Raw genomic sequence first — 15264 nt, forward strand, 5'->3', positions numbered from 1 at the left:
GGGCAGAGATAACACACTGTGCTGTGCCATCATACACATATATGGTTTCAGCCTGTGTGTGACATCTGCTCATTACACCTGTTTGCTTGGAAAAAAAAAAAAAGGCCGTATTTGAATGTATTTATTTCTCCAGAACGACAACTAAGCACAGAATAGGAAATACATAAAAAAAGCTTTTGGTCCAAAAGCTTTTAGTATGATGGTTTGTATCTTTTAAGAGTGTTTATATGGATTTAATGCAATAATACTTGAGTACTTTGGTGTCTGCAATAGCTGTATTTCTATTTAAAAATTCTATCTTCTTTCCAACCTTTCAGAAAAGCTTCATTAATTCTTAGGAGTAGGGGTATTTGTAGTGTATCTCCTTATTTTTTTGCAACTCAAAAAAAAAATAAAAATCCATCTGCTAGGCTTCAGGGCTTACAATAGAACAGAAGAGATAATCATAATAAATTTGCTTGAACTGGTAATGATAATAATCATTATACTTATATAGAGCTTGGATTGAAGAAAATCCAACAGTGCATTTAGGAAAAATGATGAAAATCTACTATATAAAAATTGACTGTTTCCACCCACCCCTTCCCACAGTTCCTCAGAGCATCGCCATGTTTATATTTTGAATGTCTGCAGCATGGAGTTATTGAAACTAAATCAAATTTTAATAAAACATGGTATTGTGGGATTTCTGTGGGGCTAAAGTTCAAATTAATGGCCTTGAATGTATAACATCAAATGCAGACTTTGCCTAAGTTAATACTAAAGGGACTTTTATTTAGCTTTCTTTCTTTCTCTGCTCTGCAAGAGAAAAAATAATACCTCATCACTTCTAAGAAAGTCAAAGTTATTCCAGACAAGTGAGAGATTATAAAGTTCCCAGCATTGCAAATAGAGGTAGTTATTTTAAACAATAATATTCAGCCTTCTGTGTTGCTTCCCTCTCTCTTTCAGCATGGACCTGTCTCTCTGCAGGATGGATTCTCAGCTGCAAAGCATCCAGATACTAATTTATATGTATGCGAATATTCAAGGTTAATAAGAATATGTTCCCTGTGGGAGAGACACAGTCGGTGCCATTCAGACTGCATTCCTCTTTCCTGCCCTGCTGTACAGGAGGCTGTCGAAAATGTGTAGGTTGAAACTGTAGGTCCCTTGCTACTCACATGAACAAATTTGATGTTTCTAATTGGCATTAGATGAAGTATCTCTCTCCTTGACTGGATGGCTGGCAGGCAGGACAAATGAATTTAAATATCTGCTCTGAATCAAGGAGATAGAGGATAAATTAAACTTTTTTTTTCTTTTTCTTTTTCTTTTTTTTTTCCCCCCCCACATTTCTATTCTGGCACAGTGCAAATTTTATTTATTTATTTATTTTACAGGCGACCAAGGATCAATGATCCAAGCCGGTAATCCAGGTCACACCTGTATAGAGAAAGCAGGAGAAAAAATTCACAGCTTGTGTTTTCAAGCAGGTTACCCTTTTAATCAGAGGCAGGTGACAATCTATTGCCAATTTTGCTGGATTAGATAGCAACCTAAGCATGACTTTTGCATGTCCTCTTTATTTGATCTCTGGTGGATTTATGCACACATCTGGCTGGTTCTGAGGGACACCCTTCTTACACAGATCCCACACACTGCCTGGAAGGACCACCAGCTATCTTGGACGCAGGGACTGCCTGTTGGGGTAGGACACCCTGGAACAGCATGGATGTATTTATTGTGTTTCTGAGCTGGGAAAGCCCAGCCTGGGTACAAGCTGTGAGGCAGTTTCATTTTGCCTCCAAGTACATCTAGAGAACCTATGCATAGCTTGGCAGTTTGCTTGGCCTGCAAAGTGTGGTGAGGAGCTTGTATTAAAAGAGGATACATGATCAGACCATCAGCCAGACTGCCATCATGCATCGCCTGCTGGTATGGCCACACGTTCCTCTTCCTGTGCACCAGGCTGGTCTTTAACCTGTGCTTCCTGACCCACAGACCCTTCTTCTGGGCAGCTGGCAGCATTTGCTGAAGCATGGGAAGGCAGGGAGTGGACAGCAGGGAGCCTTTGGGGCAGCGGTGTCTAGTGGGACCAGCAAGGGTGTGCTCAGCGCTGCAAAACCAGTAGGCCGAGAGATGTGAGTGGTGAGGATATAGACTGAGAACCTGCCAGGGTGAAACCTGTGTGTATCCCAACTTCTGTCTCCCCTGTGCACTCAGGTTTCCACACCGACACAAGCAGGTTGCCCTAGGCAGGACAGTGCCGGTTGCAGTGCATGACATGCCAGGGCCTGGGGGCACACCATCTCCACAGACTGCTCTCGCTTACGCTGGGTGGGCTTATCCAAAATGCAGATTAACTTGCAGAGGCTTCAGAGCTGGCCCCGAGCAGCAGGAGATAAGGCTTGGCAGGGCTGGTGCTTAGCGGGTGCTGAAACAGCCGCTGGGTGCTAGTCAGTGCCTGCAGCCTGCTCCCCAGCACGCCCCTCAGCACCCACCGGCCTTTTGTCATCCAGCACGGCCCAGGAGCCTCAGGTAAAGGCACCGACTCGGTGCTGCTGTGTTGTTTCAGTTCCCAAGCAGCTGACTGAGGAAAAAATGGGTTAAGTCCTTAGACACTGGCCATTCTTGGATTAGGATTCTATCACCTTTTAACCTTTCCTTTGGTAAAATAGCTGAATGACAGTTTAAAAATTCACCACAGCATAGATTTCCAGCCCTCAGATTATTCCCTGAATTCTTTTCTCTTCCCCACAAACATCCAGAACAGACAGAGGGTTCTGTGGCTGATCTCCTTCATGCTTCACACGGAGGTAATGCTACTGCTTTACTTATCTGTGGTATTGACCAGTTTATCCAGCCAAGGGTGGCACTGCAAGCTCGCATTCACTTTGTGATATTCTGATTTCCTGGGGTTCACGTGATACAACTAAGTACAGTGAGTTAAACATTGAAGAGATGCCATCAGTTTTTAAAAGTCACATTCCCACTTGGTACTTATTCATACTTGTTGTTAGAAGCAGGATTACTGGGATCACCGTAACTAAAAAAAATAAGGGGGAGAAGTGTTTCTACTCAGTCTGGGAATCTGGAAGGTCTTATTTATTTATTTATGTTGCACTTGTCAGCATTTATATGTTTGTACAAGGTCAGTGCCTCTGCTCGATGTTTCCAAACAGTTTCTTTCCAGAAAATAGCTAAATCTGGGTCTGCTTAATAGCAGAAGCTCATCGCAGATGAGGCTGTGGGGGCAGTGGCTGGAAAGTAGAAGTGGGATAGGGTTGAGGAGTGAAGCTTGGGTCCACCCCTTCCTGCTTGCTGCCCTTCTGCTCTTCCCATTTCATCCTCTCCTTTTCAGGAGAGGAACCTGAACCTGGAAGGAAGTCTCCATGTTTCTGTAGGCATGGCACTCTTTTCTTCCCTAACCCCAGTCTTTATAGCCATTATATGTGTTTTGATTGGGGTAATACTGAAGAAGTCTGATGGAGAGAAGGAAAAACGTGAGACTAAAAGCAAGCCCGTGTCTCGCCCATGGGTAGATGAAGATTTAAAAGATGGCACTGACCACCCTGTAGAGGAAGAAGGTAAGAAAAATCTTATCCAGCTGAGCAATTCTGTTGTTTGAATTTGTCTGCTGATGTGAACAGAAGTGCAAGCCTCTAGACTTCTCCACTGTGATGGAAATGCATAGAGCTGTGCTGCTGCTGCGCCCTGAGCGTGTCAGCTGGGTGGAATGAGGCTGTCCTGGTGTTGTCTCCCTCTTGGTTTAAATCTCTGTTTCCTCCAGAGTCTGCAGGTCAGAGTGCAAGATTAAAATGCATTTCCAAAGTCCACTGTCTGCCCTGTACCCAGTGGATCTCAGACCTGTGAGGAATTATGTAGGGAATGTAGGAAAATAAGGGGGTTGCTGCTAAAGTCCCCCCAGCCTCTTTCCAGGCTTCACTAGGGTGAGGTAAGAAAGGATTTGAGCAGAAAGTTTCTGCCTGTAGGCTGACTTTGTAGACATCCCCATTCCACTTTACCTGCTAGAGCTACATGGCACAGTACCTGTTTGATCTCAGCACCCCCAGAAAATATGGAAATGTGTTTGTTACAGTTTGTTACAGTATTACAAAAGTCTTCGATTTGTGACTTCTGTGAGTGTCCACAAGAGCTTTAGCTGGATTAGCACTGGGATCATTCTGGAGGTATGCCGAGTCAAATATTTTAGAATAAAATGTAGTGATTGTGGTAATCTCTGATCACTCAACTGCATATTTGAAACTGTATATTGAATGCCTTTTTTGCAGTAGTGGTTTCTGATGCTCAGCTTGGACAAAAGCATGAGCATTAGATATAGCATTCCTTCTTTTTGCTTCCTGACTATCCTACATAAGTTCCCTTCATTTATTCCTATAAAATCTTTAAACTTGCAGTTAACACAACTGTTTTACTGGTTTTAAAGACTTTTTTTTTTTTGACACATTCTCCAAGTTATTTTCTTGGAATCTTGAATCTTGTGGTTTCTGTCATACACCAATTTCTGAGAACCATTAGTTCTCTCTATTTCTTAATGTTCAGTATAGTTTGAGTTACTGTTGTGTATCAGTTTCCAGAAATAGTTGATAATTGGAACCTTTTAAACCATGTTATTTCCCAAATATACAACTTTTGCTTAAAAGTTTGTTCATGTGTTTTACCCTCCTTTATACGATGCAAAAGAGTTTCTATTAAAAAAATCCCATATTTCCTTTGTCTAATTGTTTACTAGTTCAGTTAAATTGTTGCAAATTAAACTTCCTGTGGGTAGTTCAAGTGAAAAAATCTATGAATTATCATTGTGACATCTCTGACTACAGTCATTTAGATCCTTTAAATAAGCAAACCTATTAGCACTTAACAAGGAGCCTCAGTGCCGCAGCTCCACATATAAAATGTTATTCTTTTATGACTTATTTTCCCCCTATCTTTTATTCAGGTGCTAAATTCAAAGCTGTACTAGTTTAAAATTGCTTACAAAAATTGACAGGTAGATACACATCTATGCTCTTGTTAAAAGGAGATTTTGTTTAAATAAAACCTCTCTCAATGTACCTTATAATTCAACAGTAAATTAGGCTTTCTTGCTATGTTGCTTTTAACAAGAAATAATCATCCTTCCCTTAATGCTATTTGATTCAAAGCCAACATCTTTGCAAAACAGACATGTCCTTTATCTCCAGATAAAATAAAGTAATTGTACCATGCTTGGGGAAATTTTTCTTCAGCAGGAAAAAGCCCAGCCTAAGTGAGGAGAGCATATGGCCACCTTGGAAGGGATTTGTTACTCTGCTACTGCTATAATAAAAGATCAAACCATATTCACCTTGTTGTCAGTGTTAAAACTTTCACTGACTACAGTAGATGCCAAAATGTAAACATGGAATGTAAACAGTTTTTCTTAACAGTACAGAATATTTTACCCGTCTTACAAATTCTACTAGTTTACGAATGTATCTTTATTAAAAAACTCATTTCTACTTGAATGTCTCAAGTGGGCTTGTGCTTTAAGACAAAGTTCCTCTGAAGAGAATTTGATTTAAAAATTGAGTTAGAGGAGATGAAGCATTTTAAGTCCTTGTCTAAGACTAGGGTTGCTTTGGGTAAACAAGCTGAATTTTGAACAGCCCCCTAGTAGGAAAATGCAGCTGAAGACCAAGTCTTTTGATGCTTGGCCGTGACCAAAGGGCACTTTGCCAAGGGAATGAAGAAGTCCGACCCTGCACAGCCCTCTTACAGTGCTGGAACACTCACTGCAAGGGGCGAGTTGTGCTCTTCAGGTCTGTAAGAAAGGCACTGAGCTTGCTCGGGCGTCATCAGCCTTGTGAACGTCCCTTCAAGTGGCACCAGCAGGGGATGTTTTCCCGGAGAGGGGCATACCTTTGAGCAATAAAGCGTTAGGTGTAATTAGCTGATCTGCTTGGTCAGGCTCAGTAGAGCCTCTTAATGGAAGAAGGGGTAGGACCAAGTGCTCCCAAGTCTGTCTCTGTTACGCTTTCAGCAGCTGAAGAGAAGGATGTTTGTCGGAGCAGAAACCCAGTTTTTTGGTTAAGTGGCAAGCATTCAATCAGTCTATTTGTTTAATGCCTTAGCTGGCAGTACTTCAGATTTGTTTGCATACCCATCTGTCCTGTATCTTTTTCCTTAATTTATGAGATCCAGAACGAGAGACTGTTGTGCTGCAGATTGGTAGGAATGGTCTGTATACGTGGCCATGTCTTATAGCAGGCCTTGTCTGATTACCAGTTAGACACATCTCAAAAACATGTTCTTTCAGCCTTGTCTTGAAGCATGAATCACAGGGGATCTCTCTTAGTGGTGGGCATCTGGTCCCAAAGTGGTGGTACCTGGTCTCCCACTGCTTCAGGTTTATACAGTTAGATCTAGATTGTTGCAAAGAGGAGTTCTGGCAGATTATTCAGGCCAGGGAGCTTAGTGTACATTCGTTCTGAAATCACATCCTTCCCTAGTTAATTACTACAACACACCCGGCTCAAATCAGGAACAAACATAAGTTAGTTTCTGGGTCATATATTCAGATCAATACAATTGATGGATAAGGTAAATACAGACCCAGTTTACAGTGGTGTGGAGGATCAGAATGAATTTTATTTACACCCTTATTACTCTGGGGGTCAGTTGCAGAGATTATCAGCAAAGGCATTTTATTGCTGTGTATTTAATTGTGGGGACTTCACTTGGTGATGTTCATAGGGAGTATAAAACAATGTTCAAAGGCCTAAATATTCCATCTCTTCTTGGAGTTCAGTGCTTGTTGCTTATGGTACTTTTTACAATAGGCCTCTCCCGCTTAGAAGTATTTTTCCTCTTCTCAAGTTCAAAGGTTCCCTATATATTTTAATAATGATAATACTGACACGAATGAGACAGTATCAATTTATTTTTCAAATTTAATTACAGTTCATATTTTGTGTCATTTAAGAACACAAGACTTACATGGACATCGTGCATCACTGTTTTTATTTCCTTGCTGCTGCACACACCTCTGGTCTTTGCCATTAGCTGACTGAACTCGAAAACTGACCCCATTTCAATACCTTGCTGTAAGGCTATTCCAGAACTTCATGCCATGGGTTAAAAATCCTCTCCTGCCTGCCTGCCTAAACTTATTTAATAGTAGTCTATACCCTTTTTTTCTTGTTCCATCCTCTTTTAGTAGTTCCAATGCTACATTTCCAGACCTGGAGTATAACCCTCCTGTGGTTTAGAGACAGAAATCAGATTCATCCTCAGCTTTCCATTTACTGGTTAAAACAGCCATTCTATTCCTCTGAAAATCTTAAGAAACCTTTGCAACTATATTACAGCTTCAAGTCCTCTTCACAATATTTTGTTCCTGACTTCTTTCTTCCAAAGTCTGTCTTTCCCACTTGACACTTCTTTTGGTTAAGATCCCTGACTAAATCTTGGGGTTTTGAGGGTCAGCATACTAACAACTATTTATATCCCACAAGTAAGGCACTCCATCTCCTTTAGCTTCCCATTAGCGACACGTTTAGTTCAGGATTGGATTAATTACTGGTATTCCTGTAGTGGCATATTATGCAGCAGTCTGCCATCAATCAAGCAAAAAATCACACTGTCAGTTGCCCAGCACTTTAGGTCCAAAAATCCACAGCCTTTCTTTGTATGCATTTAATTACGTTCCTATACGTCGTATCTTTACACTGGAAAAGAGGATAGGAAGAGGAATTCTAAATTTAGGAAGCAATTCCTTAGAGAAGTAACTGAAAGAACTGGTTTGGAAAGCAAACACTTCAGTCTAGACTGAGGTTACTAGTCAGCTTTCTCGAGGATTGGTCTTAAGACCAATCGTTAATATTATCTTGTATCCTTTCATAAAACCAAGGATGTACAAGTGAAATTTCTTAATGACATAGAATACAAGGAGCCAATAACACAGAGAACTATCAGAGTGAGTAAAACAAGTGGCCAACAGAAATAAGGTAAGATGTCATTGTACTCAATGTGAGCTTACATTATTTGGAACTCATAGTAAGAATTTTTGTTATAAACAGGGAAAATTTATTACGTGATTTGTAGGCTGTTTATAAGTTTCCATGTGAAATACTGGGAACAACACAAACATCATCCTAAAATCTATCCAGAGTGGAATTTCTGGTAGAGAAATAGCACTTCTACTATGAGATTTCACTTAGGATATCTAAGCCAAAATCATTTCAGATTTGCTCAAAAAGCAGGAAGCCTGATGACTGTTGTAGATGCACAACAGAACTGAATTGATGGGAATTTTGATAATGTGGTTAACAAGATAATAGACTGACTAGCAGGATGTCTGTTGTCCATCAAACGATAGAATACACAGAGATGTAAACAAGACATTTGTAGTATCATATAACGTGACCATACAGACAGAAATATGTCCAAACATAGATATTAAAGATACAAAGAGCATGCACTAAGCAGATGGTGCTGATAATGATTTTAGCTTAGCATATGGATAAGATTAACTGCTAAGAATGAATGGTAGACACATGATAGAAAAGAATAAATAATAGATAAATTTATTAAAAAGAATATTTCCAGGAGAGCTTTGATTTTGTACATCAGTTCTCTCATTTCTAGGTTCTTCTCCTGCCTCATCCAGTATTCCCATTTTGAGTGCATGCAGATTTTTTTTTTTTGCTTACAAAACTTGAGTTTAGATAAGATGCTTCTCATATTTTAATTCTCACTAGTCACCTCACCTTTGCCCCAAGTTCAAGATTTTTGAAAATATATTCATTTTTTTGCTGCACTAATATTATGCTGAACCATCTTAGCCACACAGCAGCTGCTTTTCTTCTCTTCTGCTTACAAGGAAAAAAATCCATGCAAACAAACCTCATAAAATTTAACTCAGCTTGACCGTAGGTAATACTTCAAATTTTATACTTTCTAACTTACAAAGTTTTACTTTCTGTGCTAACTAATAATTTTCTTCCATTCCTAGTTGCCTATAGATATTTTATTTGATATTTTTATTCAACCATTTACATGTAAAATGAATTTTATATCTCTGATTTAAAGAAATGCCAAATCTCCCTGATTTCTGATCTCCAAGTTCTTCAATCTGAGTTCTCCAACTCATTTTTATTTAATTCCCCATTTTCCCCAAGTTAGAGACTTACTTTTCCTTAACTTGCCATTTAGTCAATTAAATTGAATGAACTGATAATCTCAGTGTAGAGATTTTTAAAAAACATTTTTTTAGAATGTCATCCCCTCTCACTGAAACCAAAGCTAAGATAGTCACCGCATCATGAAAAGAACAGGTTATTTGATAAAGGTATTCAGTGGTTCAGCTGGGAAGACTGGTTTCTAGTATTGTCATAGTATTTCCTCTTCAGTTTGTACCTAGCAAGCTGTGCTTCCACCATATACTTCATAACAATGACACAGTTGAGGCAACTCTCTCTTAAAGATGTGGTCTGATTCAAATATGACTTGTTTTAGCCATGCTACTTTTGTATTTCTTTGCAATCTACCACGACATGAATTATTCCCTAATTTTATTAATTCATTTCCTGAACATGTCAAAGCAGGTACTGCTATTGTTGCTGCACCCTGATTTTTCCCTCCATGTCATGTCTTTTTTTAAGTGAGAAACCTGAACAAAATTTTTCTGCTAAATCCCAGTTCTAGAGTGTTCTGTCCATTCTATAAAACTGATGGAGAGAAGATAGAGAAGCTTAAAAACGTAGTCCTTAGAACTTATACTGCAATTGATTACTCTAAAATATCCAGGGCTTCAAGGGAGCTGGACTCAACAATCCTTGCTGTTCATCCTTCTGTGTTTCAACATTTATGTACGTATTGATGGCTTATCATCTACCTGATGTTCCTCTCCTTGTGTTTCAAAATCAGATAGATTACATAAATTTCCTCCAGCCTTTGCTCCCATTTGACAAACCTCTTTTGTAAAGGTTTCAGTAGTTTGTGGACCAGTCCCACTATCTATGACTCAGAATGATTTCTGATGGTTTTGCAATAATAGTAGAAAAAGAGGTGACCAAGCAGGACATGGATTAGTTTAGGAGCCAAGGTTAGCCTCCTCCATCCGTGGCTGAATAAAAAGGTACAAAGCATTGAAAGTAGTTCCTGCTTTCTGAACTTTGATAAAACCTCATTAGAAGAAAGCAAACAGTGAGAGCACATAAGAACTCTTGGGTCCTGGAATTAAGTTTTTATTTGACTATTTCTAAGTTATTCTAGAATAGAATAGAAATAGTCTATTTCTATTTCCCAGGGCACTCAACTTTGTAAGCTTGAGAAATGGGTAGGGATGATCACTACAGCATGCTGATATGAACACAAGTAGTGTAGTTTGACCTGAAATTTTCACCAGGACAGTATTGCGATACCTACTTCAGTATAGTTTTCTGGTCAGATTCTGCCTTCTGATACACATGTACAACCTCAGCTGATTTAAGGGATTTTTTTGTTTTGTTTTCATAAAAATCTTTTTACCTATGTAGAAAATCCTCTTACATACGTGCCCATAGATAAAATTAAGACATGTTTCAGTCAGTGTTATTGTTAAATCTTAGTTTGGCAACGAGTATCTTGATTGTAGTAGAACAACCACTATACATAAGACGAATTTGGAGAGACCAGCTGCAGGATGCAAACCATCTTCCAGGCCCATAGGACCTTCAAGAAAAGCCTTCAGGAGAATTCATGCACTCAGAGCATGTTTTTCTGTCCTGTCTGTATCAATGGGCCTGAGAAAGAGCGTTCTGTCTGTGTAACCTTCCCCCTCTGGGTCACTTTTACAACACATGATTCAAGTCCACGTATATACAGCTTAAGACTACAAAGCAATTATGCATTGGCTAATACACATGGTGGACAGGTAGGGCTAATGAGTTACTACACTGAACAATGATACATTTATCATTCCTAATGAGACACCTTCTGAATTTCTCTACTGGCAAGACAGTCCTCAGACAAGTCAGAATGGGTTGCTGATTTGCTATCCAGCAGCTCCTTGTTTTTTCCCTTAGGGTTTAATACATTTTGGTTTCATCAGTTCTTCTCTCAAATCCTTCATCTGTCAGCGATCACTGTCTTAGCTTATGTCTGTGGAAGGTTTTTTACTTTTACATTTCCCTTTTTAGTCCTGCTGGTGCAGGGGGAGTGGGGCCAACCTGTCCTAACATACCTGTATTTACCAGCTTTCTGACGTGGTGCCCACCTTTTTCTTTGAGAAGCATGTGTTAAGGAATATGAAAAACAATTTATTTGGGCTAGAGAAAGGATTTTTGGATGCACCTGTGTGTTCAAATATGGATAAAGCATTTAGATCAGATTCAAGGGAATCTCCTTATTGTCTTCACTTCTTTGGTTCACATCTGATTCCCTGTTGTAATAAGCAAACTGGACTACTTCAGAATAAAAGTAAACCACAGATGTGCTCCCCCAAAGCACTTGGAGTGCTCCAGCTACTGATGGATGTTCAATTCATTAGAACAGCTTAGGCCTCCCGCAGAATAACAGCTCTAAAACATGTACAGCGTTGAACACCGGGTCCTTGGCAGAAGCTCTTTCTCTTGACATACCCACTTGTGTTGCATCACACTACTTGCTAGTGTAAACATAGCCTCTGTAATCCAGTGGTATTACCTTCACTGATTGTGGAGGAGGGACAGCAAAAAAGAGGGCGTGAAAGTTTCTGAAAGAGAAGGTGAAGAGAACCCTAGCAAAGAGCAAGTTCTAGGAGTTAATTGCTATTGAATAATGAATAATTTACTGGACTAAGTGTAAAACTCAAAGGGAATGCTAGGAAGAGCCATTTTCTTCCTTCTTTTCAGTTTGAATGTGCAAGATTCCCACAAAAATAATTTTTACATCTGGTCTCTGCTTCCCATTATCCCAGAGCCAGGTTCTTGCAGACTTGACTTAATGCAGGCATGAAATGCTAAAAGGAACAAACTTTCTGGGTAACTACTTTGTATGTAAAATGAAATTTATGTTGTTCGGGGTCCAGAATCACTCTTTAGATTCAACATATGAAACTGGGTATATTGCAGCCTCTCACACATGCTAAGCCACTTTTGTTAGTATTTCACTGCTGATTATAAGGTGGACAAAAAGATCAGCCTGGTCTCTAAGGCAACTGCATACTACTAAAACACAGAAGTAATTGCTGTTTGAATTTGCACTGCAGATTGCTGTGATTTTGGAATAACAGCCTAATTGCAACCGAAAAAGAACTGGAATACTTTTTCCTGACTCAGCCCTTTGTAGCAGATTGCTCAATACTATTGACTAGCAGAAATGCAAAATTTAAATGGCTTTAACTTCCATGTCATAGTTGCAAAAAATGTTATCCTTGCTGATTCTAGGAATGCAGGGGAGAAATAAGAAATTTCAGAGACAACAGAAGATTCATTTTATGGTATAAGAAAGCCAAAGGGACAGCTTTCAGTGAAATGAGGAACCATTTTGAGTTCTTAAATTAAAGACAAGAAACACGATATCCTGCATTTGATATGTTGTTATCCTAAGTATAGATGCCATTTCCCCTTATGCTGAAAGTATTGTGAAACCAAAGAACTTAACCACAAAGTCACATTTGCACAGAGCCTAGATTGTAATGCTTCTGCTATGAAACATAAATATAGGAAGAAGCTGACATTCAGCTCTTCAGAGGAAATTTTACACATCTCAGTAGTTAGGCCCTCTCAACTTCAGTAATTTGACTGGTATTTTTTCTTACTAGACTGCATGGGGATGCACATACATGTTCACATTTGCTTACTGAGAAAAGTACCTTTTCACTACTGTTTCAGCTTGTACCCTACTTTTACAGGCACACCTGCAGACAGAAGTACAAAAGGCTGTAACTTCTTCCTAGATAGCACTTGGCTACAGCCAGCCAGGACCCTCCTGCCTCTTGGTATTTAAACAATGTGTTTGTTCAGTAGCTGGAGCTTGGGATCAATGAGTTGTGTCAACTGGAACCTCAGACTTTGGCTTTCCAGTAGCGTAGAAATGCAGTGTATGCCAATGCAGGCCAAAGTGCATTACAGTGGAGAATGCCAAAGATATAAACAGCTTTCTCCAACAAAAAAAATCCCTAACCAATTTTATTTTCTTGCAGAGGTTGATGAAGAGTGGCAAGGACTTGATGAAAATGTTGCCCATGTCCCCTTCTTTGCGGACCGCTACTCTGAGGCTGAAATGATTAAAAGGTCACAGGCCTTTTATGAACTTCTCAATAAGAGGAGGTCTGTCAGGTTTCTCAGTGATGAGCCGGTCCCCAGGGAGGTTATCGATAATGTCATCAGAACAGCAGGTGGGTACTGAGCAGTTCAAGGTCTGAAAGAAAAAGGCTTCAACATAGCTGCTCAACTGCTTAAAAGTGATATGGAAAAACCAAGGGAATTGGCGCTTGGATTATGGTCTTTCTAGACTCCACCTGGAGCCACAATAAGTAAGCACCCATTGATTGTTTGAAAATTACTCAGCTTGAACAACTGTATGTTGGGGACTAGTTTGGAGCATTTCCAATTCTTTTGTATTTTCAGTGCACCCAAAATGTAAAGAGAACATTTCAACAGCATGAAACAAAATCTTTTGTTTTAAGCTTTAGAAGATCTTCTTAAAACTAAAATTTAAATACAGTTCAGTGAAACATCTTTCAAATATAAACACTGAAGTCCTTTCTCTCAGAAGTGTCAAATCATGTGTACTTCACGTACTTTAAAATTTCATTCATCATGATATTGTCACGTGTTTGTTGTCGCTGTTTTTCCCCAGACGAATTGTCCCAGCTATGTGAAGCATTTTGGATGACATAAATGGTTAAGGATTATTATAGGAAAAAGGTTTTGGTCTGAGAACAAAACAACTTTTCCAGTCCTTTCAGCATCAGTGCCAGGCCCCTATTATATGACCGGAGTGTTATGCTGAGGATCCTGATTGAGGTTGCTTAAGGATCAGATATGAATTTTCATTTTTTTTGAGAACTTGTATTTCAAATCATTACTGTAATGTCCTCACCTAATCTCATTTCTGCTTTAATAACATTGACTTCAGCCAGTATTGGATTCGACCCTCATTATTTCTCTTATTCTGTGAACCAGTCACTGTTAGTATAGCGAAATATTCACAGGCTGCCTTACAGGAAAATTCAATAGCCTCTAGTAGGATTAATAATAAAGAGATTCTTAGCATTTGAGGTGCATTATTTTCCCTTTAAAAACTGTAAGCAGCTTTGTTACAGCACTGTAATGAGTCTCCATCTTCCTCTAATTAGCTGGGAGTCATTAAAACACTGAACATGTTTTGGCAAATGCAGCAAAGTGAACAAGCCTGGAGTGCAGACGAAGTACTTTGTAACCCTGACAGCTTTGGGCTGTGCAGAGGAAAAGAAAAAAAAAAGCAAAAGAGAAATGTCATCAGTTCTTATCCAAAACAGAAGAGAGATGAGGTTCTTGATACAAACACATTTTAATATAAGAGATAGGTAGTTCAAGCTGCTTATTCAGTGCTTCTCAGGCTGAAATCAGTGCTTACATAAGCAAATATAATATGTATTCAAGACCTTCACATATTTTTAGAATGTTTATGAGGGTCTAGAGAGACCTGAACAATGTCCTTAGCCTATTTCTCTGTGAGCTAGTACAGATAACTGTGTTCTTCAGCTTCTGGCTTTCGTGTGTTAGGCAGTTAAAATATTCTCTGATAGTGTTGGTGTGTAATGATCAGGGCTGAATGAGCAAGTGCAGATTTAATATGTGCACACCTACGTGCACCAGCTGTCTTTGGGACAACAAATGCAGACCTGTGTGCTATATGGCAGATGTCCGCATTGTGCAGTTCCTCATCGTTGTCAGCCAGCAACAGATTCCTGCGGATGGTTCGTTAGCTGTGTTTCCCTGAAAGCCATTAGCTTTGCCCTTCAGCTAAAATCATTTCTCAGAGTTGGTGGCATATTCAGACGATGTGTTGCTTTGGGTATAATATTTGCATTAACATTACTGCATCGTCAAATTGCCTCATCATAAAGAACCACAAAGGAATTTTTACAAATCCCTAACGTTTCCTTCCTGTAAGATGGCTACCTGAAAGGACTAATCTGTCATTGATTGGGACTTCACATTCTTTGAGAAACAAATGTGTAGCCTGCCTGCCAAAACTTATCTCAGTCCTTTATTTCCCCAGCTCATCAGCTTGCTTTCCCATTGCTTTGATGGCCAGTCTGAAAGCCCACAAAGAAGAGCTGATATCTTT

General features: G+C 39.5%; 2 protein-coding genes across 9 annotated transcripts in view; one reads left to right on the forward strand and one right to left on the reverse strand.

Moving 5' to 3' along the window:
- The window catches only part of IYD (iodotyrosine deiodinase), a 64462-nt gene that overhangs the window by 42175 nt on the left and 7023 nt on the right, over positions 1–15264 (forward strand). For 5 of the 7 annotated variants that reach the window (XM_080588025.1, XM_080588024.1, XM_080588023.1 and 2 more), the window contains one exon: positions 13130–13324. In XM_080588025.1, the coding sequence (XP_080444151.1) occupies positions 13130–13324 (195 nt within the window). Of the gene's footprint in view, positions 1–2983; positions 3570–13129; positions 13325–15264 lie in introns of those variants that run through there. The other 2 variants (XM_080588019.1, XM_080588020.1) reach the window with 2 other exon arrangements.
- LOC308193377 (uncharacterized protein) overlaps positions 1–15264 on the reverse strand; it is a 76804-nt gene that overhangs the window by 14734 nt on the left and 46806 nt on the right. The gene's annotated exons all lie outside the window — the stretch shown is intronic.

This window comes from Anser brachyrhynchus (genome assembly GCF_964034855.1).
Source record: "Anser brachyrhynchus genome assembly, chromosome: 3".
NCBI classification, from domain to species: Eukaryota; Metazoa; Chordata; class Aves; order Anseriformes; family Anatidae; genus Anser; species Anser brachyrhynchus.